At 44.6% G+C, this 20992-nt stretch overlaps 1 protein-coding gene across 2 annotated transcripts in view; it reads right to left on the minus strand.

Moving 5' to 3' along the window:
* MAP1B (microtubule associated protein 1B) overlaps window positions 1-20570 on the minus strand; it is a gene marked incomplete at its 3' end in the record, with an annotated part of 75975 nt that extends 55405 nt beyond the window's left edge. For both annotated transcript variants that reach the window (XM_082013258.1, XM_082013257.1), the window contains exons 1-2: window positions 20061-20570; window positions 15212-15313 (exon numbers count right to left, since the gene is read on the minus strand). In XM_082013258.1, the coding sequence (XP_081869384.1) occupies window positions 15212-15313; window positions 20061-20439 (481 nt within the window). In that variant the 5' untranslated portion in view covers window positions 20440-20570. The remainder of the gene's footprint in view (window positions 1-15211; window positions 15314-20060) is intronic.
* Window positions 20571-20992: the final 422 nt, after the last annotated feature.

The following is a 20992-nucleotide window of genomic DNA, read 5'->3' on the forward strand; positions in this document are numbered from 1 at the left end:
TATTAACCTATGCACAAATACAGCTGTATGTAAAATGGCCTTGCTTTTCTCCCTACCGGCTCTTCAGAGTTAATGTCATGTTACGCATTTTCATGAATGGTCACTATCTGTGGTCTTCAAACTGAGCGAGCTCTCACCCTACATGAGCTATATTCTGCTTTTCCTCCGTTGACTATGAGAGATGTGAAGTTTGCCAACCTCATTTCACATTGAGGGATTCGTCCTTCACAGTCAACAGAGCTGAACTGTCTGAAATTTAAACTCCAAGCAAGATCTCAGAGCAAAATAGAAACATATGTCTCACATTAAGTACTATGACCTAAAAACAGTACAGAAGTATTCATACTGTCTTCAGTATGTGCTCGTGTACTGGAGGACAGTGAGTATGGGCATTGAGAATGCCATCTACTGGTAAGAAGGCACGAGGGAGCACAATTCCATGGCAGGGGATTTCCAAAAAAGGGAACGGGTAAGAAAACATGATCTGGGTCATTAGTTTGTTTGGTTTTGGGTTTTTTTTTTTAATTGCTCATTTCAAGTTTCTTAAATCAAGTAGTTGTAACTGATATGATGCTGAATTTCATGTAGAGACTGGTGGGAATGAGTTTTGAACCTGAAGTATATTATTACAATTTAATTTTGTACCAGAAAAGGATAATGTTTGAAAATAGTAACAATTTAAAAGACATCAGAGATAATGAGAAAATATGAATAGAGCTGCAAGACTGATATTAATTCTACCTTCCTATGCTTCCTCTTATTTCACAGGATCTCAGAAATGAATCTCAAAATTTCTTGAAATATTTGGTGAGAATATTCAGAGTCTAAATCTTTGACACTAAAATCTGAAAAAGCATAAAACTCAGCAGCGAATCTGTTTGTTATTGTGCTGTCAGCTATAGCAACCATGATTCCAAGCTTTATGTGGCCAATTTGTGACTTGATCACAAATAGCCACCTCGGTGGAGAATCTCTGTCCTGTTAACTCCACTTACAAAGCAGTAACTGTTGTTATAGTACTATGGCAAGGCAGATCCATGTAAGCTAAATCTCTGCTGGTTTGAGAACTTCTCTTTTTTTTTTCCCCAGTAATTATTGATGAGATTTTTTATTGTGTCCAGTCCACACCTAGCCAACAGCCAGGTTACCTAGACTAACTAATGAAAAACAGTTGGTCTAATATTGACCACGTATTCTCTGAGAGTGTCCCATCTTTGCAAGTAAGTCACAGACATGGAATAGTAATATTTGGTGAGGTTCAGCAAGGACTTTGGTCTAAATCTAATTTGACCATTGCCTAGATTAAGGTAACAATCACAGACAAAAAGACAGCAATCTGCTCAAAAGGAAGACCAACAAAAAAATCGGAGGTGCCAGAAGTAGCTTCCAACATATTTAATAGCAGAGGGAAGCCAGGAGTGGATGGAGGAAAAAACAGCAAAACATCATTTGTGAGCAGAGACATTCCTGACCATAGCTTTTTCTAAACTCATCTCTTAAAAAAGTAAACATGCCTTTGTTGCTAGCCATGGTGTGGCTCCAAGAAATGCAGCAAGCCTGGAAGTGCCAGTACTGACAAGATGCTATTCACATTTTACCACTAAATCACCATGACTTACTGAGACGTATAGGAAGACTGTGGGAAGAACAGCAGGGGGGAAGGAAGAAAAGTGTCATCTAGGACAAACACAAGCTCCTCTGCAGTCTTGAAAACATCTGCTAATATCAAAACTCAGCATTTCACTCATGTTAGGAAAGCAGACGGGAATAGGATACAATGTTTAAAATAAATCGAAGAAATAAAAAAAATAAATCATGAAAATAGGAAAAATGGTTTCGGATGTCAGTGTCACAGAATAAAGCTTTTATCTATGCTTCGGCCATGCAAAAACTGCCCTTGCAGAGGCAGCAAAGTTGTCTCTGAAACATGGCAGTAGAGCTGTGCGAACTTAGAGCTGTGTCGAAGCTAAATACTGATGTGATTGGACCCTCCTGATGTTCTTCTGAGAGGCCCATCGCTGATGAGATCATTCGCTCCCAGAGACTGAAGGCTGGGGCTGCGCCTGCATGGGGCTGTTCTGTCCTGGGTAGAGGTACCCGCCCATCTAGAGCTGGTAGGGTAGCTCTACACAGGGCTGCCTTGCACCACCACCCTTTAACTTCCAACAGCAAAAGAAAGCTTTTGGAGTGGTCCCTTCTTTTAAAGTCATCCTTGCTTTTTTGTGACTACAAGTCAAGACAAGAAGGCAGAAAGTGCTACCATGCCAGGACCAGAACATTGCCCTGGGCTGAACATACCACACTAACTACTACTCCCTTGGAAAGCCCCAGGCACTGTGTTAAAAATGCATTTGATTCTCAGAGGACTCTAGGAAGGACCGAAAAGCATGGGAGGACACAGGTAACTTCATAGATGCCCAGCTGCCTCCAACATCAGCAGGGAAAAAGACTCAAGTTACGAATGGACTGAAAGTTAGAGGAGCATCAACTCTGCAAATACATAACTTGCCGTGTGAAACTAAAAAAAGTAGACACCTGTAAAATAAAGTAAATCTCTCGGTTTCTTCCAATTTCTCTGCAACAAACTGATTCCTTGGCCTGGAATTTCCTTTCAGTTTAAACCAATTCAACTACAAAGGGCGCATACAGGCCATGAAACAATCCAGAAGTCAAAACTATACCTTTTTAGCTATGGCTCTAACACCTGATTGTATTATACTGTTAATGAACTGAATAGTAAGTCTATACTGTTTAAGGAAACCTGTATGATTTGCATCTCCTCTTTCCTGCGATTTCTGTCTATAAATGGTTGTGGAGGACCTACACCCACCAGCATAGCCCAGTAAATGGGTTTCCCCCACTCAACAGCTCCTCCTAACAGATTAATACTATCAGATCCTCCAGTTCAACACAAAATGAGAATGTCAAAAGGTCTCTTTCCACATGATAATCCCCTACTTGACATACAATGACATCCCACGAAAGCAGGAGGCAAATTGTAAATCTTGTTGTAATTACAGGCTTTAACAGGTATAGAGGTTGTTAGGCGCAAAGCAACTATTCCCACTAGGGACTTTTCAGGAATACAATTGGTGCAGCCAAACTATTTATGCAGTTGAGACAGTGCTATGATCAAAGGAGCCCATAGAGTAACTTAAACAGTACACCACCTCCATGTGCATTTCTTTTTGGTGACTTCCATGTCTTCCATGTGTTATGTTGAAAGGTGGTATGCTTTTCATTTGACCCAGCAATTCACATCGTAGAACACAATAGGAAACAAACAAAAGATCATTTCAAGTTACTTTATATATAGTGGATTGAAAGGTAGAAAGAATGGCATTCTGTAATACAATTATTGAGAAAGTGGACAGAAATATTAAAATGTATGAAGTTGTTAGGAAATGTTAAATGTACAAAAACGTAATTAAGATTGAAAAATATTTAAATCTTCCAAGTCTAATGAACTTTTAGAATCTGAGCTTTGCAGCTAGTAATGATAAGTTTGAAAAATTCAATAGTGCTAGACAAATGATTATGAGTAATGCCATTAAACTATTAGCTTGCAACAAGCATTAAATCCTATCCAGAAATACTCTTGAAGGCATTGCCTTCTATATCTATTTAAAGTACTAGTCACACAGAAAAAAAAAAAAAATTTCAGTTTGTCTAAACTCTGTGCAGGTTCTAGAAGATAAAGAAAACTTCAGGACACAGCCTGAGGTTAGGAAAGCATGCTGGATGGCCATAATACCCATGCCAGGATGTGCACTGGATGTTTCAAAGCCCCAGAAGCAAGACTCTTGTAGTTGGGCTCTCTTCTCAGGGGTCTGTCAGACTTCATCCCATATTTATTTCTCAGAAGTTCAACAATGTTGCCATGAAAAAAACATGACTTGAACACAAAAAGATGAAAGCAAGGCTTCCCTTTCCACTGTTTCAGTATTTATCTAGTCTGTGTTGTCTGTCCCACGTGTCCAGGACAGTTTTCATTATGCCAATTTCCTCACGCTTACAGTCATGCAGGAAACTTCAGTCATTTCGTGATGGTCTTTTGAAAGGACTCATCCAAGACTGGGATAGACTTAACTTTCTTCACAGCAGCCAGTAAGGTACTTTGTTCTGGATTCGTGTCTAGAACAGTGTTGATAACACACCAATATTTTGGCTGTTGCTGAGCTGCTTGCACAGCATCAAGGCTTTCTTTTGTCCCACTCTGCCTGCCAGTGTGTAGGCTGAGGGTGGGCAAGAATTTGGGAGCAGAAAAAGCTGGGACAGCTAACACTAGTTAGCCAAAGGGATGTTCCATACCATATAATATCATGCTCAGCAACAAAAGCTGGAGTAAAGGAAGAAGTTTCCAAGTTGGCTGTTGTTCAGAGACTGGCTGGGCATTTGTCTGTATGAGGTGATGAGTGATTTCCTTCGCTTTGCTTGTTGGTTTTTTCCTCTCTCCTTCATCTATTAAATCATCTTTATCTTGACTCATGAGTATTTATTGCTTTTGTTCTTTCTAGTCTCTCAGAGGCAGGGCAAGACCTCAATCCACCATAAAGACTTGAAGCTGGGATCAGCCTTTTCTCCAGAAGAGCTACAGAACTGCCATAAAACTGGGACAGCTTCCAAAGGCTGCCTTTGGCACGGGGGGTAAAAGTCTCCATAGTTCATTAGAATCACTCAGAGATTATATGGCCTAAGAATATGGTTCATCTTATTAGAAGAGGTTTTTTTTGTTTGTATTGGGTTTTTTGTGGGTTTTTGTCTGTTTGTTTTAAATAGAACCTTAAACAGCCCAGAGTTGTAATGGGCAGAATCTCCCACAAAGAGCTATGGAGCAGATGGGGACAAAGGGACACAGAACAGTGATTCATCTCAACACTAGAGACAGGTTCTCAAGTACCAAAATACATAAAGGTACAACATCAAAATAATACTGAAATTCACACAATTTTTTTCTTAGTTATTAATTTAATACAACTTTTTAAAAGTTATTTTTTTCTTGTATCAGCAACTAGTTTTGAATCTAGGATGAGAGGAAATGACCTCGAGTTGTGCCAGGGGAGGTTTAGATTGGATATTAGGAAAAAAATTTTTACTGAAAGAGTGGTCAAGCATTGGAACAGGCTGCCCAGGGAGGTGGTAAATGGTGGAGTCACATGGCACTTCAGGACATGGTTTAGTGGACAGGTTTACTGGACATGGTGGTGTCGGGTTGATGGTTGCACTTGATGATCTTGGAGGTCCCTTCCAATCTTAATGATTCTATGAACCATACACATACCAATTGCAACCAGTAGAAAAGCCAGGAATCAGAAGACTCATGTCCTTATATTTATGAGTCTATGCTGCACACACAGACAATATGCAAACCTGGGTCATTAGGAGCACTGGCTTTTCTTCTCAACTGTAGGAACAGATTGCCACCAGCAACTACATTGCCACTCGCATCCCAGAGTCCTGAGGGAATTGGCCAACGTAGTTGCCAAGCCACTCTGCATCATATTTTAAAAGTCCTGGCAGTCAGGTGAAGTCCCTGCAAAGGGAAACACTGCACCCATTTTTAAAAAAGGGTAGAAAGGAGGATCCTTGGAACTACTGACCGGTCAGCTTCACCTCTGTGCTTGGGAAGATCAGGGAACACATTCTCCTAGAAGCTATGCTAAGGCACATGGAGGATAGGGAGGTGAATCGAGACAGTTGGCATGGCTTCATCAAGGGCAAGTTCTGCCTGACCAGTCTCGTGGCCTTCTATGATGGAGTGACCACGTCAGTGGATATGGGAAGAGCTACAGATGTCATCTATCTGTACTTCTGTAAGGCTTTTGACACGGTCCCCCACAACATCCTTCTCTCTAAATTGGAGAGATATGGATTTGAGGGGTGGACAAGGAATTGGTTGGCTGGTTGCATGCACAGGGTAGTGGTCAACAGCTCAATGTCCAGATGGAGATCAGTGACAAGTGGTGTCCCTCAGGCAGCCATACAGGGACCAGTATTCTTTAATCTTTTCATCAGTGACATAGGCAGTGGGAATGAATGCACCCTCAGCAAATTTGCAGACAACACCAAACTGAGTGGTGCAGTTGACATGCCTGAGGGGTGGGATGCCATCCAGAGGGACCTGAACAAGCTCGAGGAATAGGCCTGTGTGAACCTCCTGAGGTTCAACAAGGCCAAGTGCAGGGTCCTCCACCTGGGTGGAGGCAACCCCTGGCACCAATACAGGCTGGGGGATGAAGGGATTGAGAGCATCCCTGCCCAGAAGGTGGATGAAAAGCTGGACATGAGCCAGCAATCAGAGAATCACAGAATCACTAAGGTTGGAAAGGACCTTCAAGATCATCAAGTCCAACCATTAATCCAGCACCACCGTGTCCCCTAAACCATGTCCTGAAGCGCCACATCCACACGTTTTTTGAACACTTCCAGAGATGGTGACTCCACCACCTCCCGGGGCAGCCTGTTCCAATGCTTGACCACTCTCTCAGTAAAGAGATTTTTCCTAATATCCAATCTAAACCTCCCCTGGCGCAACTTGAGGCCATTTCCTCTCGTCCTATCACTCGTTACTTGGGAGAGGAGACCAACATCCACATCGCCACAATCCCCTTTCAGGTAGTTGCAAAGAGCCATAAGGTCTCCCTTCAGCCTCCTTTTCTCCAGGCTAAACAACCCCAGTTCCCTCAGCCGCTCCTCATAAGACTTGTGCTCCAGACCCCTCACCAGCTTCGTTGCCCTTCTCTGGACATGCTCAAGCACCTCAACATCCTTCTTGTAGTGAGGGGCCCAAAACTAAACACAGTCTTTGAGGTGCGACCTCACCAGTGCCGAGTACAGGGGCATGATCACTGCCCTACTCCTGCTGGCCACACAATTTCTGATACAGGCCAGGATGCTGTTGGCCTTCTTGGCCACCTGGGCACACTGCTGGCTCATATTCAGCTGGCTGTCAACCAGCACCCCCAGGTCCTTTTCTGCCAGGCATCTCTCCAGCCACTCCTCCCCAAGCCTGTAGCGTTGCATGGGGTTGTTGTGACCCAAGTGCAGGACCTGGCATTTGGCCTTATTAAACCTCATACAGCTGACCTTGGCCCATTGATCCAGCCTGTCCAGGTCCCTCTGCAGAGCCCTCCTACCCTCCAGCAGATCAACACTCCCACCCAGCTTGGTGTCATCTGCAAACTTACTGAGGGAGCACTCGATCCCCTCATCAGTATCTTTACAGATGATCTGGAACAAGACCGGCCCCAGATAAACCGGCCCACAGTATCTGAACAAGACCATGCCTTTCATGAACCCATGCTCGCTGGGCCTGATCTCTTGGTTGTCCTGCACACGCCCTGTGAGCAATGTGTGCTCCCAGCCCAGAAGACCAACCGTATCCTGGGCTGCATCCAAAGAAGCATCACCAGCAGGTCCAGGGAGGTGACTCTGTCCCTCTACTCCACTATAGGGAGACCCCACCTGGAGTCCTGCATCCAGCTCTAGAGCCCTCAGCACAGGAAAGACATGGGCCTGTTGGAGCAGATCCAGAGGAGGGCCACCAAAATGATCAGAGGGATGGAACACCTCTTCTGTGAAGACAGGCTGAGAGAGTTGGGGTTGTTCAGCCTGGGGAAGAGAAGGCTCTGGGTAAACCTTACTGCAGCCTCCCAGTACTTAAAGGGGTCTTTTAAGAAAGATGGGGACAGACTTTTTAGCAGGGCCTGTTGCCATAGGACAAGGGGTAATGGTTTTAAACTAGAAGAGGGGAGATTTCAACTAGATACAAGGAAGAAAATTTCCACAATGTGCATGGAGAAACACTGGAACAGGTTGCCCAGAGAGGTGGTAGATGCCCCATCCTAGAAATGCTCTTCAAGATCAGGTTGGACAGGGCTCTGGGCAACTTGCTGTAGTTGAAGATGTCCCTGATCATTGCAGGGGGGTTGGACTAGGTCCCTTCCAACATGATTCCACAAACTACAAGCCAAAAGTAACATCATATCTTTTTGATGGGACCATCTCGGGGTTTGGTGCAATAGCATGGGCCTTTGTTACAGAACTACCTAGCTTTCTATTTGTGACAATTACTGGTGAAAGTGTGTATCTTCCCTACCTACTTATGCAGGCTGTGAGGTACTATGGGATACTCCCTGCAGTCTACAGACAGGAGCACCTGGATATACAGCCAGCACTAATGCATCTCTAATATAGCAGAAAAATAGCAGCTGGAGCTCCTCATGCTGTTGCAAGGCTGACAGCAGCAGCCACAGTGACAACCCCCATTCTATAGTCGGCAACAGGGATGAACATGTGCCCCCCATTCCACTCAATCTAGAGACAAGGAGCATCTCAACTCTTCTTCCCTGGGTCTAGTCCTATAACTGAATACTGTGGTAGGCAACACACTGGAAATGAAGCACCATTTTTATCTGGCAAGAAAGAACTTAAAATGTTCACTTTCTCCCTTGTTATGTGAAAATGTGGTCCTTGTTCTACCTCAAAAATACTGGATGGCATTTTCTCTAATCCAATTTTTTCAGTGGCCTTTGGATCAACTCTTTTCTCTTTATAAAAAGTCCAATTATAAACATCTAGTATTTCTCTCAAGTGCTTGATAAACTGTACCATAAAGTAATGGAAAATCCAGGCAATTAAAAGAATAAGTCTTAACAAAATCAAGAAAAACATACATCTGAGAAAAATGTTGCCCTTGACAGTCAGATACTAGATGAAAAAAGTGGCAACGGTGTTCTGGCTACGTATTTATTACAAATCCGTGATGGAAGAGATGAGAGGTAGGTCATCTGTAAATGACCTAAAATGTAAAATGTAAAAATGTCAAAAAAACTAGGCAAGGGTAAAAAAATAAAATATTGTTTAAGTCTTCAGTTTCAGATGTTCCACATAGACAAAGTGTTAGGAAAGAAAGACTGAGGCATCTCTTAAGAGGCAAATTAAGAATTATAATTCTTAAACTTTTTGTTAAATGACCCTTAACAAAATAAGTCTTGTGAATATAGCATTAGGTATGCTGAATTATCATTCTAATAAAGACGAATGGGGACTCGAATTTCATAATGGAGTTAAAATTTTATCATTATTCACAACTAACTTAATCCCATGCTTCTGGTAGCTGCCTCACACAGGTCAAAAACCTGTTCCCATAAAATATGGGCTATTCTAAGACCACTGAACTCATTGAATGTACTTGTGATACAAGGCATTTAAAAATAACCTCTCAGTAATTTTGCTGATTCATGCTAACAGCTTAGCATCAGCAGGTAATGGTGTTTTGGCAGCAATGCTAATTTTCTTCTGAGATCATTCCTAAAAAAGCAGAAACATAAGCCAGTGCCAGAATGATTGTCACATAAGTGCAACAATTCATTCACTGAAATAAAAGATAAATTCACTTATTAGCCCACCTCTGGAATTTTGATTAGTACCAAGAAAGGAAGGCTTTGACAATTCATGTATCCGAACATACAGGCTATTACACTGCAATCCTCTCCTAAGCCACCAAAATCCTAGCATCCCACACAAAAAAAGCTTGCAAGCGGATGACAGCACTACCTGTGTCCCCCGGCCAATCGCCCCCACGAGGACACCGGGGTCCCCTGACTCGCACCACTAACCAGTCCCACCGCTGCAACCCTGGACCACTGGTAGCAACACCCTGCGGGGACACTATTCACAGCCACAGTAGTGTGAGTCAACTCAATGCCCTGTTCAAGTCCTATTTCACACACCCGCCCTTTTTTTTCTTTCTTCCAAGGCACAAATGCTTCAAGACACAAAACAAGTCTGATAGCCAACTAAAATTAACCTCTCCAAACATATACTGAGCTAAGATGACTCCACTCAATAGCTATTGCAGCTTTCACAGTCTCAAATAGCTGAAGAATCATATTTATAGGATGTCCCTACATGTGCATACCAGACTACTAGAGATTTCAAGAAAAATTAATTCCTAGACACTTAGTGATGGCTCTTTGATACCAGCTCAGAAATCTGGTCTTGACTTCTTGGCTCTGTTCTCTTTCTTTCATTTTAAGTGATAGGTTTTGCTCAAGTACCTATGTCCTCTTACTTGACAAATTTTGATGAACTGCAGTTTTCAGTAAGACAGCACTAAAACCACGCACTTTAGGATTTTATCAGCAACTCCACGAGCTCACATTGCAAAGCTAATAGCTGTCATATCAGCTGGGTTTAGGTCTGCTTTGAAAAAGGCAATGGGACTATACATCACTTTGGCACAGTATGGAGCTGTGGGCATTGATGACCAAAATTCCCGGATCCAGAAAGTCTCCACAGGATATTAACAGGCCGAAACAGTAACTTTTGAAACGGTAACTGTCAGAATGAAAGCTGTTAAGGCTTTTTGGGATACTGACAGTTCCAGAGAACAACGACCTTCTTTAGGAATCCTGAAGGAGGCAAGCCCACCACTGCTGCTGATGCAGGTGGCTGCCGAGAGGACACCAAACATATCTTGCACTTGGCCAAGGTCCCTGCTGGCCACAGGCAGGCTGGCAAAAATGAAGTCTTGGGCACAGGTAAGGAAGGACTCACTTAAGACAGTACAGTCACCAACTGCTGTCTTACAGGCAACAGGAGACCTCCTGGATGGCTCCAATAGGAATCGTGTCTTCCACAGATACACGTTCTCCATAACAACAGGACAAAGTACAAAGTGGCAACAGTGCGTTGCTTGAGTGCCACTTCTTAGAAGGCTAGGGGTGACTAGCTACTGAACAGCTGTTTAAATAAAATGGACTTCATCTAGACAAGGGCATGAATAGGCACCAATGCAACAGTCAAGGGTCCCCAGGTGGAAGCTGAGGGACAAAACAGCAGGTGTGAAAGTCTTGCAGAAAAGCCTTCAATGGCTTCACCCTCCCCCACCCCAAAACCCATTTACTTGGTCTTTTGTGAAGCTGCTTTATGCAGCTGAAACTTCTTTTTTAAAGGAACAAAAGACCAGTAGGTACAGCTGCAATTTCAGAGATCTTTCCAAGGCTCTGTCTCACTACCAGATACACAGTTCCTTTTCTAGCACACACACATTATAATCTGTTGTTTGAATTTTTTTGTCCTTGTGATGTTAACACAAGATGGAAGTATCAGTACATGACAGAGAAACAGAGGCAAGCACTGGAGTACCCATTTTAAGTCATGTTGCCTGTTGTCTTGGCAACCAGTTAATAAGCTCTGTTACTCATTTTTCACCAGCACATGACAACAACATCTCTGCAAGATTTAGTAGTAAGGAGTTTGCTAACTCAGCTGCTTTACAAGGTATCAGAAAAGATCCAGTGGCATTTCCTTTCTGAATCCTATTTTTCAGGAATTATAAAACCTCCATAAATTGCCCAGCAGCTGATGCACAAATATCACTGTGACAATCCATTTCCTTGAAAGGAGCACAAAAAGAGTGTTGTGATCCAGTCATGCTCCCTGCAGTATCAATATGTACATTGCTATTCACTACACAGGGAGAAGGATTAGACCTCAAATTCCTCAAGTGAAAACACATGAATGCTTTGACAGATATTTTCCCACATGTCTCTCCTTTGAGACCACAGGCATATGGTGTGGGGACAGGGTTGGCCCCATTTCCTCCAAGCTTCCTTTTGCAGAAAGAGTCCTATCCTTCACATTGCTGCTGTGCATATCCTCGAGCTGCTTTGAGAAGTATACAAGCATGTACTGAGCTGGCACTGCAATTATCATAATTAAACATTATAATCAAACAGGCTTCAGTCAGCAGTCAGACCTGACTACACTAGGAGATGTACAGACACACTAGGTGACTCTACCCTTCCTCAAGAGTAAACTGTCCCAGTGTGCGAGTCAAAGAGTTCAGTCTTAAAGGTCTGAAAAAAAAGCTGTTTAATTACATCCCACAGACTAGACTACCCCATCATCTTGCATGAATACTTTCCCGGACAAAAGGTCACCTAGTTACCCAAATTCTGCAGAATTTCAGAGTTTGGGACCATAAAGGAATACATACTTACAATCATCTTTTCAGTATGAGCATTGACCGTTTCAGTGGTTAAACACTCAACACTCAACATTTAGGTGTTGTAACAGAAATCAAACCTTCTGAAATTTTATTAACAAATGGCCACAAAAACCTCCTCTCCTTACCAAACAGTAGAGAGGATACAAAGTAGCCTCATGCAGATTCAACATCAGAGAATCACAGAAAGAAACTAAAATAAATGATCTTCCAGTCTGTGCAGTAGGATTCTGGAGGTGCCAACAGGCTTCCCCACAAAATTTTAGACAAGAGATTGGTCAAGAGGGCTAACTTTATTCCTGGATGTTCCCTTTATCCAAGTTTCAGGCTCCCTTAATGCTCTTTCAACATAGTTTTTGACAGTTTATTGTTTAAAGATTGAGCAGTGGTGAAAAAACACATTCATTACTGCTTGTCAGAGATGTTGATGAATTCCAGTCACATGCAATTAAGCTGTAATTCAACACAATGACAGACTAAACAGGCAAGTCTAGACAAACAAGAGAAAAATCAACCAAAAATAAAATTCCTAGAGGATTCCAAAACCTTTTTGTTGAAAAAATATTTTATTTATATGAAAGCAGAGTATTTGCTTTCTTTTAATTCATGCAATGGTATCAAGATGTATCACCTAAACAAGACAGTAAAAAATATTAGACATGCCGGAATATTTTTGCTAAAGGAGAAGTGCAGGATCTTTTTTCTCCCAGAAGTTTTAAAATAAAATATATACATGGTAAAAATGGGATGTATTGCATTAAAGATAAATTCTATTAGTTTCACTTATCAGAATATCCTCTCTGTAATCAATTAGTGTCACTGAGAAGTTGAATTGGCTTCACGACACTGAAACGAAATTAAAGACATGAATTCTAGGCCTCAGTTTACTTGTAGATAAATCAGGAACTACATTCCTTGACTCTAAATCTTCACACTGAGTATTGTTGTACTGGTTCTGTTGGTTTTCAAACCAGGGGAAGAATCATAGAGGTATATTTTTTTTCTTAACTCTGGATTGGCACATTACTCGAAACCATCAGGTCAATGCTGTCATGGTAGCAAGACATCAGGATTTCCTTGTCAACTCTGTATAGGAACTGACCCTAGGAATGTGATGTAGTAGCATGACACAACATTTCATAGACCTTTTTCACCACACTTAAAAGATGTTCCTGAAGCTGGAATTTATAACACTCATCAGCACTAAGTTATACTAGTCAACGTGCACATGGCCACAATGATTTCACCAATGACAGCAAACTCTGCTTCTTTGAGAAGGTTATATATTTTTACAAGAGAACTGATTAACTTCACCCATGGTTACTCAGCATTTGTGTTAAGGTAATGAGATGTTAGAAAACTTACCAAACATTTGAGTCCCCTGCAACCAGTACAAAATTGAATTTTATACTTCACAAAACTGTTTTTTTGTTTTGTTTTGTTTCGCTTTATTGTACGAATCCTCTAAAGGAAGGACAGGCTTGAAAAAAAAGCAGCAAAAGAGATTTAGTCTTATGAGCCCTGTACATTTCTAATTTCCTCATAGAAGCTAAAGAAAGTTCCTGTGAGTCAAGATAGACCCTCCATCCCATAGCTTTTCATACCAAGAAAGATAAAAGTTCAAACCCTTTGGGAAGAAACACAGGGCTTGAGGCCATGTTTGCGCAACAGCTGTGACACTATTTCTGGTTCTATCAAACTGCAGAGATAACCTTTCAGGTTATTTTTTTTTGTATGTGCTCTACCTACCATGATAGCATCAGTCTCTGGGACAACTAGATTATTGCAATGTAAACAAACTCCTCTGTCAAAAAGTAACTTTTACTTAACTTTAATGTGTCCCTAAAACTAACATCTGCTACTAAAGTAATAATGATGATACACATGAAGCTAACCTAGAAGGCTGATTATTTTAAAACTAAGTTGTGAGAAAGTTAAAACAAATTATAGTTTTCAATCCATATTTTAAAATAAAGGGAAAAATTATTCATTGTAATCACAAATTAAAATGGATGTAGTGGGTTTGCGTGGCCAGGTTTTGGTAGCGGGGCGGCTACAGGGATAGCTTCTGTGAGAAGGTGCTAGAAGCTTCCCCTATGTCCAACAGAGTCAGTGCCAGCTGGTTCCAAGATGAACCCATTGCTGGCCAAGACAGAGGCCATCAGTGATGGTGGTAGCACCTCTGGGATAACATAGTTAAGAAGGGGTGGGGGGAAAATGTCACAGCAGCTGCAGCCACTCTGCAGCCACCAAGGCCAGTGAAGAAGGGGCAGGAGGTGCCAGAGCAGAGGTTCTCCAGCAGCCCCTGGGGAAGACCATGGTGAGGCCAGCTATGCCCCTGCAGCACATGAAGCTCCACGCTGGAGCAGATCTCCACCTGCACCCACGGAGGACCCCACACCGGAGCAGGTGGGATGCCTGAAGGAGGCTGTGATGCCATGGGAAGCCCACGCTGGAGCCGGCTCCTGGCAGGACCTGTGCCCCCGTAGGGAGAGAAGCCCCAGCTGGAGCAGGTTTGTGGGCAGGACTTGTGACCCCGTGGGGGACCCAGGCTGGAGCCGTCTGTTCCTGAAGGATGGCACCCGTGGGGGACCCAGGCTGGAGCAGGTCGTGAAGAACTGCAGTCTGAGGGAAGGACTCACGCTGGGAAGTTCATGGAAGACTATCTCCCATGGGAGGGACCTCACACTGGAGCAGGGGAGGAGTGTGAGGAGTTCTTCCCCTGAGCAGGAAGGAGCGGCAGAGACAATGTCTGATGAACTGACCACAGCCCTCATTCCCCGTCCCGCCCCCGTGCTGCTGGTGGGGAGGAGGTAGAGAAAATTGGGAGTGAAGTTGAGCCCAGGAAAAAGGGAGGGGTGTGGGGAAGATGTTTTAAGATTTGGTTTTAGTTCTCATTATCCTACCCTGATTTGTTTGGTAATAAATGAAATTAATTTTCCCCAAGTGCAGTCTGTTTTGCCCATGATGGTAACTGGTGAATGATCTCTCCCTGTCTTTATCTCGACCCACAAGTTTCTAGTCACATTTTCTCTCCCCCATCCAGCTGAGAAGGGGAGTGATAGACCAGCTTTGGTGGGCACCTGGCATCTAGCCAAGGTCAACCCACCACAGTGGACTGTACAATTCCAGAGTGTATTTATTAATTTTGCTTTAAACAACAAAAAAACACCTTTGTCAAACACTTCCAAAACTCACCTCGTACTTCAGGAGAGAAGCGAGCTGAATGGCGAGAAACAAAAAGTTTCAATTCTTGATCCAAGTTGCATTCAATCAAGTTTGTGTCCCATGATCGGATTCCTAAAATTCAAAATACAAAACACATCCAGCTTGATACACGAGCACTAGAAGTTTTAACTGAGTATTTCTCCCTCTGTATTCATACTATTTGCATATTTCTAAATTCCAAACTCAGCCTCTCTTTCTTTCAAGGCACAGCTATTTTTTGGAAAATGCTGAGTGCTCAGAAGGAGCTCAGAAGGAATCCGTCACAAGCAAGAGGAAATCTGCCTTTCCAAAGGGTGACCATCCTTTAAAGCCCCAGCTTTACGACTGCTGGCAGCCACATTACGAGAAGTTACTGATGTCCCTGAATTGACTTTAAAATAGCAATACACTGATTTACAAAACTGAAAGAGTGAATTGCTCAGAGGACACCTTAGTCACATTGCAGGACCATTGTACTTGGCCCTCTCAGGAAAAAAGACAGCATCACCTAGCACGTTGCATATTTAAATACAAAGTATTAAATTGCTGACTTCTTCATTCAAAAGCTTTGAAGCATTCCACATTTTAAATTAAAATTTAAGTCATCTTTTATTTATGAAGTATCAAAATTCTAGTTTTGAGATTTAAAAATGCTATGCCTGATCTTTAAAAAAAAGTACATCTCTATTCCCTACTGTTTTCCCCCCCAGCTACTTAGGAAGTGAGACACTTGACACATATAGGATCAAAATATGTATTATTCCAAAATATATTTTCAAGGATTGAAATTTGACCAAAAAAATTGTTGCAGACAAAAAACAATTCTATAGTTTCCTTCCATAAGATTTTGATGACTAAATAAAACAAAAAAAATCCAACCCAGGAGAACACACAACATTTTTCTGTAATTTCCTTGTTTTGAAATTGTTCTGAAAAATCTTCTAGTTTTAAAAAAAATAATGAGCAGGTAGTTGCACTATAGGTAAGTCCAGGCACTGCTGTGATTTTGAACACCAACATTACAGTTTTTTTTTTCCTAAAGGAACATCATTAGACTTACACAAATTAGCTGGCAAACCCAGAAGAGACTGCAGATGAGGAAGTGTCTGGTGGCCCTTCCCCACATGCCTGACTGTGCCTTTGCATGAAATTGAGTTAAATCACTTTGGGGTTTGGTGAGGAGATGCCTGAGGAGGTGTGTGGCCAACCCCTCACCGTGAGACCAGCACTAACACTGCTGCTGGTAACTCGGTAGGGTTTCAGGCTTTGAACATTGCTATCAACGCTACCTCCCATGCTGTATTCTCTTTCAAAGCAGCAAAAACGTCAGGACTGACTCTGACAGAAGCCATGTTATAGAGATGACAGATGAGGATGAAGAGGGGGAAGAGCAGAGAAACCAGATCTGCAGTGCCAGTCTCCCACTGCAGCTCTGGATAGGTTCTCCATGCAAATACAAACATCTGCATTTCAAGAGCCTGAAGCCTCTTCAGGGAAAACTCATCCAGAGCTTTTTCTTGTCAGCATCCCAGTCCAGGTAGGAGCATGCTTACCACTGGGATATGCAACCAGGTATCAAGCAGCTGCCATTTGAAACTCTAAATAAATTTGGAATATAGTATTGCCTTGTGTGTTTTGTAACCACTCAAGAGAAAAATAACTGAGCTATAACCAGCCACCTGCACTTCCTGACTAATGCATCATTGTTCAGAGGCATAAGCAGTGAGTCTTTTCTGGAAGTCTCCTTATTTTCATGTCTCAAAAATCTCTTGGCCATATGGTGCCTTTTTGGGGCGTAGTTTTGGCAGACAAATACAGCTCAGCAGGCTTTAATGTTTTCCAGGTGTTAGAATATTTGAGAGCAAGAAAGTAAAGATGATATACCACGCACATACAGTGCATATGAAAACTATGACTAGTAAACAGACATCGATCACAAAGCTGAAGTATGTTGAATGAAAGAGTGCTGAACTTCAAGAAGGTAGAAGATAAACAGCTCGCTGGCCTCTGACAGCAAGCTTGTGTGTGGAGCCTACAAAGCTTTCTGGAGATCAGTTAAGCAGTATGGACTATGATTCAGCAATGCTGATAATGATAGGGCCTGTCCACCATCCCTAGCTGCTTTTGTCATTAATCCAAATTTGCCATAGGGATAAGATTCTGATCAGGCATAGTCAAGACTGCTGACCCAGGCAATATAGTCCAAAATACAGGACACAAAATAAACAGCAAAAAAGCTTAAACATCCCATGCACACAGTAGTCCTAGAAGCTGAAGCTGGGATTTGGGTAGAATATCCCAGATCTGCAGCTGCATGATTCAGCAGTCTGGATGCAAAAATTACACGTGTACATTAAAAAGTAGCATAATGTATTATATACATTATATAATCAAATCAGGTTTGGGTAGAACTGAGGTAAATCTGGAACTAAAATCCAAGGTCAATCCAATGATGTAGATCATTAAGAGTATGGACTGGAAGCATCGCTGAGCTGAGCTTTTTCTTTCTGCAGTCTTAGGAGTGCAATGCCACTAGATACAGGACTAATAAGACAACAGGCAGGGCACACCCAGTAGCATCTGCCAAATCAGTGGAAAAATCTTGAAGCTTTCTCTTCACGCCCCTCCTCTTTTTTGGTGGACGGTGGGTTGGAGGATTGCCCCCTTAGCAAAAGCAAATCCCAAATGTAATTACTGAAAATGCATCTCGCTGCACCGTTCCCTCTTTGTGATTTATTAAGAAATGACTCTGCATTCCACCAGGTTGCGTAGCATCACGCCACTGATGTGTTACCAGCAGATGTTTGACACGTTGCTCTGCAGTTTGGCGCATGAATCCACATTTTTCAGCGATGGTACTCAGGAGATGTACCAGAGAAGACAGTGAGGCAGAGTTATCAAAAGCCCAACAATGCATTTCAGGCTCTGTTGAAAATAAAGGATGAAAGAAGCACGGTGTTCCACACTACAGCACACTTTCCAAGGAGAAAGAGGTTAGTCGCACCCCTGTTTGCCTCACGCAGATAGCCTTCAGACTCCCAGTGTAGTTACCCAGAACAATGCACCTCAAAATTTGATCAACTTTTTTTTCCTAGCAGACGAAATCTCAATTGTCTGACACCAGGAGCAGCAAGGTGGCTTCTAATCCAAAATGATGAATAAAAAGGCCAAAGAATTCCTTCTGAACATCTAAAACTGTAAGTGGGTGTTATGCTTAGTAGGAGGTAGCAGCAACAGCGCTATGCAGCAGCAACTGTACAATAGAAGCTTCAAGAAGAGACTGAAGAGCATTTCTTCAGAGGAAGGATGACATCAGCTGTCTTGAGGGCAGAAGTTTTATCCATTTGCTCTCTAATTTTTAACAATGTAATTAAAATGCAGCCAATTCACTTCTGACACAACCAAAAATTAGATAGAATTAGCAAAGTGCAATGCTGAAGAGGCTCTGAATGACAAAGCATATGCCTCAGTAGTCCTCCCTAGGAGGCAAAGGTATCAACAAAGATGAACAGGTCGTGGTGAAGCTGGTTAGCTGTGATGAGGCAGCCCTTTACCACAAACAGTCATGAAAAAGAACCAAGAGAAATAGCCGACTAAAGCAACAATGCTTGAGAAAGCAACAATAGAGACAAATGAAGTCCTAGCTGGACTGCTGAACCACACCTACACGACGAGGCTGCTACCAATTCCCCATTCCAGGCTCTCTTCCTCCCCTCTAACAATGGCAGGTTTCCGAAATCTCTGCTTTCACCAGCCCAGAGAAAAAAATATACACTACATAATCAAGTATCAATGGAGTTTAAAAAACTATAGGGTCCGGCAATAATTTTCTTTGTGCTTCATACCACTATTACTGCAACGGAGCCCCCCCCACCCCCCGCCCTGCACGCACACCGCAATCTATTGTATCAGCAACCACATCGAGAACTTATAAAACTGTCATTTCACTTGTGATCCTTCCTATATCGCCGTCTTAAGGACATGACAAATGAAACCGCGAGTCAAAGCATCCCGTAGCCGGACAATAATGGGGCTGAGCACTCAGGCATTAGCCTTGTTACCCGTACGGTTTTTCTTTATTGAAATATATATACATACACGCATATGAACCTTGCGAGATATACACATATATATACACGCATATGAACCTTGGGCCCTGAAAAATTCTGCAGACGAGAGAAAAGTCTCACCGCCCAAAGTTAGACACAAAGGCACGGCTGCGCTCCCGCTCGGGCAGCCCGCGCCGCCGAGGAAGAAAACGCCCCGAACGCCGCCGGTTCGGCTTGGCGGTGGGGAGCGGGGCTTTGCGGGGAGCAGCCGCCCCGCAGCCCCAACCCATCCCCGTCCGCAGCCGCGCTCGCCGCCGCGCTCGCCGCCGCGGCCGCCCTTTGTCCGCCCCGGGCTGCCATAGGGACCGCAGTGCGGACTGCGCCACGCCCACCCGCCGGTGCCGCGGGGCGGACGGGCGCTGCGGGAGCCGGGCTGCCGCCCCGGCCCCTCCGCCCGCACAATGGCGGGCGGGGAGGGGGCTCCTCGCTGCCGGGCTGGCTCAGCAAGGCGAGCAGCCCTCGGGGCGGGCAGCAGCGGGGTCCGGCCCGCAGCCCTTTGCTCCGCAGCGTCCGCACCCCACCGCGGGAGGATTGGGGGGGCGGGGGGGGGGCGCTGCGGTGGGACCCTCGCGAAATAAAGATTCGGATACCGCGACTTCGTGGCTCGCGTGCCCCGGGAGTTTGCGGGGAGAGGGGGAGGGTGAGCGCCGGCCGCGTCCGAGGCGGGGGAAGGCGCCGCCGTGGGGGTGCTGCGGCGCTACGGGCGGCGTCCCCGCTCCCCGCCGCCTCACCTTGCTCGATGTTGGCGATGGCCCGCCGCAGGTGCTCCTCGGTCACCAGCTCGCCGATGATCACCAACAGGTAAAACTTGCTGTCCAGGAAGCGGTGGGAGAGGCTGGGCGAGGTGGGGTTGGGGATGCTGCAGGAGGGCTCCGAGTCCGCATCCAGCACGACGGTGGCCATCTCCCCGCTCGGCGGCCCCGCGGCGCTGAGGGGAGAAGGACCGCTCGGCAGCGGCTCCGCAGGCGGCAGAGGAGGAACGAGGGCGGGTGGCGAGGCGGCGGCGCTTTTATACAGAGACGGTGCAGGGCAGGGACCTGGCGAGGAGGAAGGAGGAGGAAGGGGGGGAGCCGGCGCATCCCTGCGCCGCCGCCGCCGCGTTTCCAGCATCCACAGCTGATGTCATCTGCGGCAAATCCTGCCCGCGGCGGCCCCCGGAAGCGGGAAGGACGCGGGGAGCGAACAACGCCCCGAGGGGGCGCCAAAGGGCGCGCCCCGCAGCCGGCGGCGCGAGCCCGCGGCCGGCCCTGGCTCGGCCCCGGGTCCCGGCCTTGGAGCGCGGCGGTGAGGAGCCGCCGCCGGTGTTGCCCTGGCAGACCCGGTGAGCTCCTCCGGGAAAGCCGGCGTCGGGGCTCCAGCTGCACCCCTGACGCCGAGGGATGAAAAGGCAGTTCCGCTGCCCAAGGCTCAGGGTCCTGCCTCCTGCATCTCGCTGTAGCACTGCAGCAAAATTTGAGTGTTCCTCCCCCCCCCACACAACCGTCAGCCTCAATATTCTTGCTGCCTTTTTTCATCTGAAAGCAGTTCATTTAGTAAGATACTTCAAACATAGCGTTTCTGCATGTATTCAAGGCTCATAGATACATACAGATATATACACCAGAAAGCACCGGTTTTGGACAAGCTGCTGAAACACATATTCTTAAGGGTCCAGAAGTTCAAA

Source organism: Phaethon aethereus (genome assembly GCF_964289735.1).
Source record: "Phaethon aethereus genome assembly, chromosome: Z".
Classification (NCBI taxonomy): Eukaryota; Metazoa; Chordata; class Aves; order Phaethontiformes; family Phaethontidae; genus Phaethon; species Phaethon aethereus.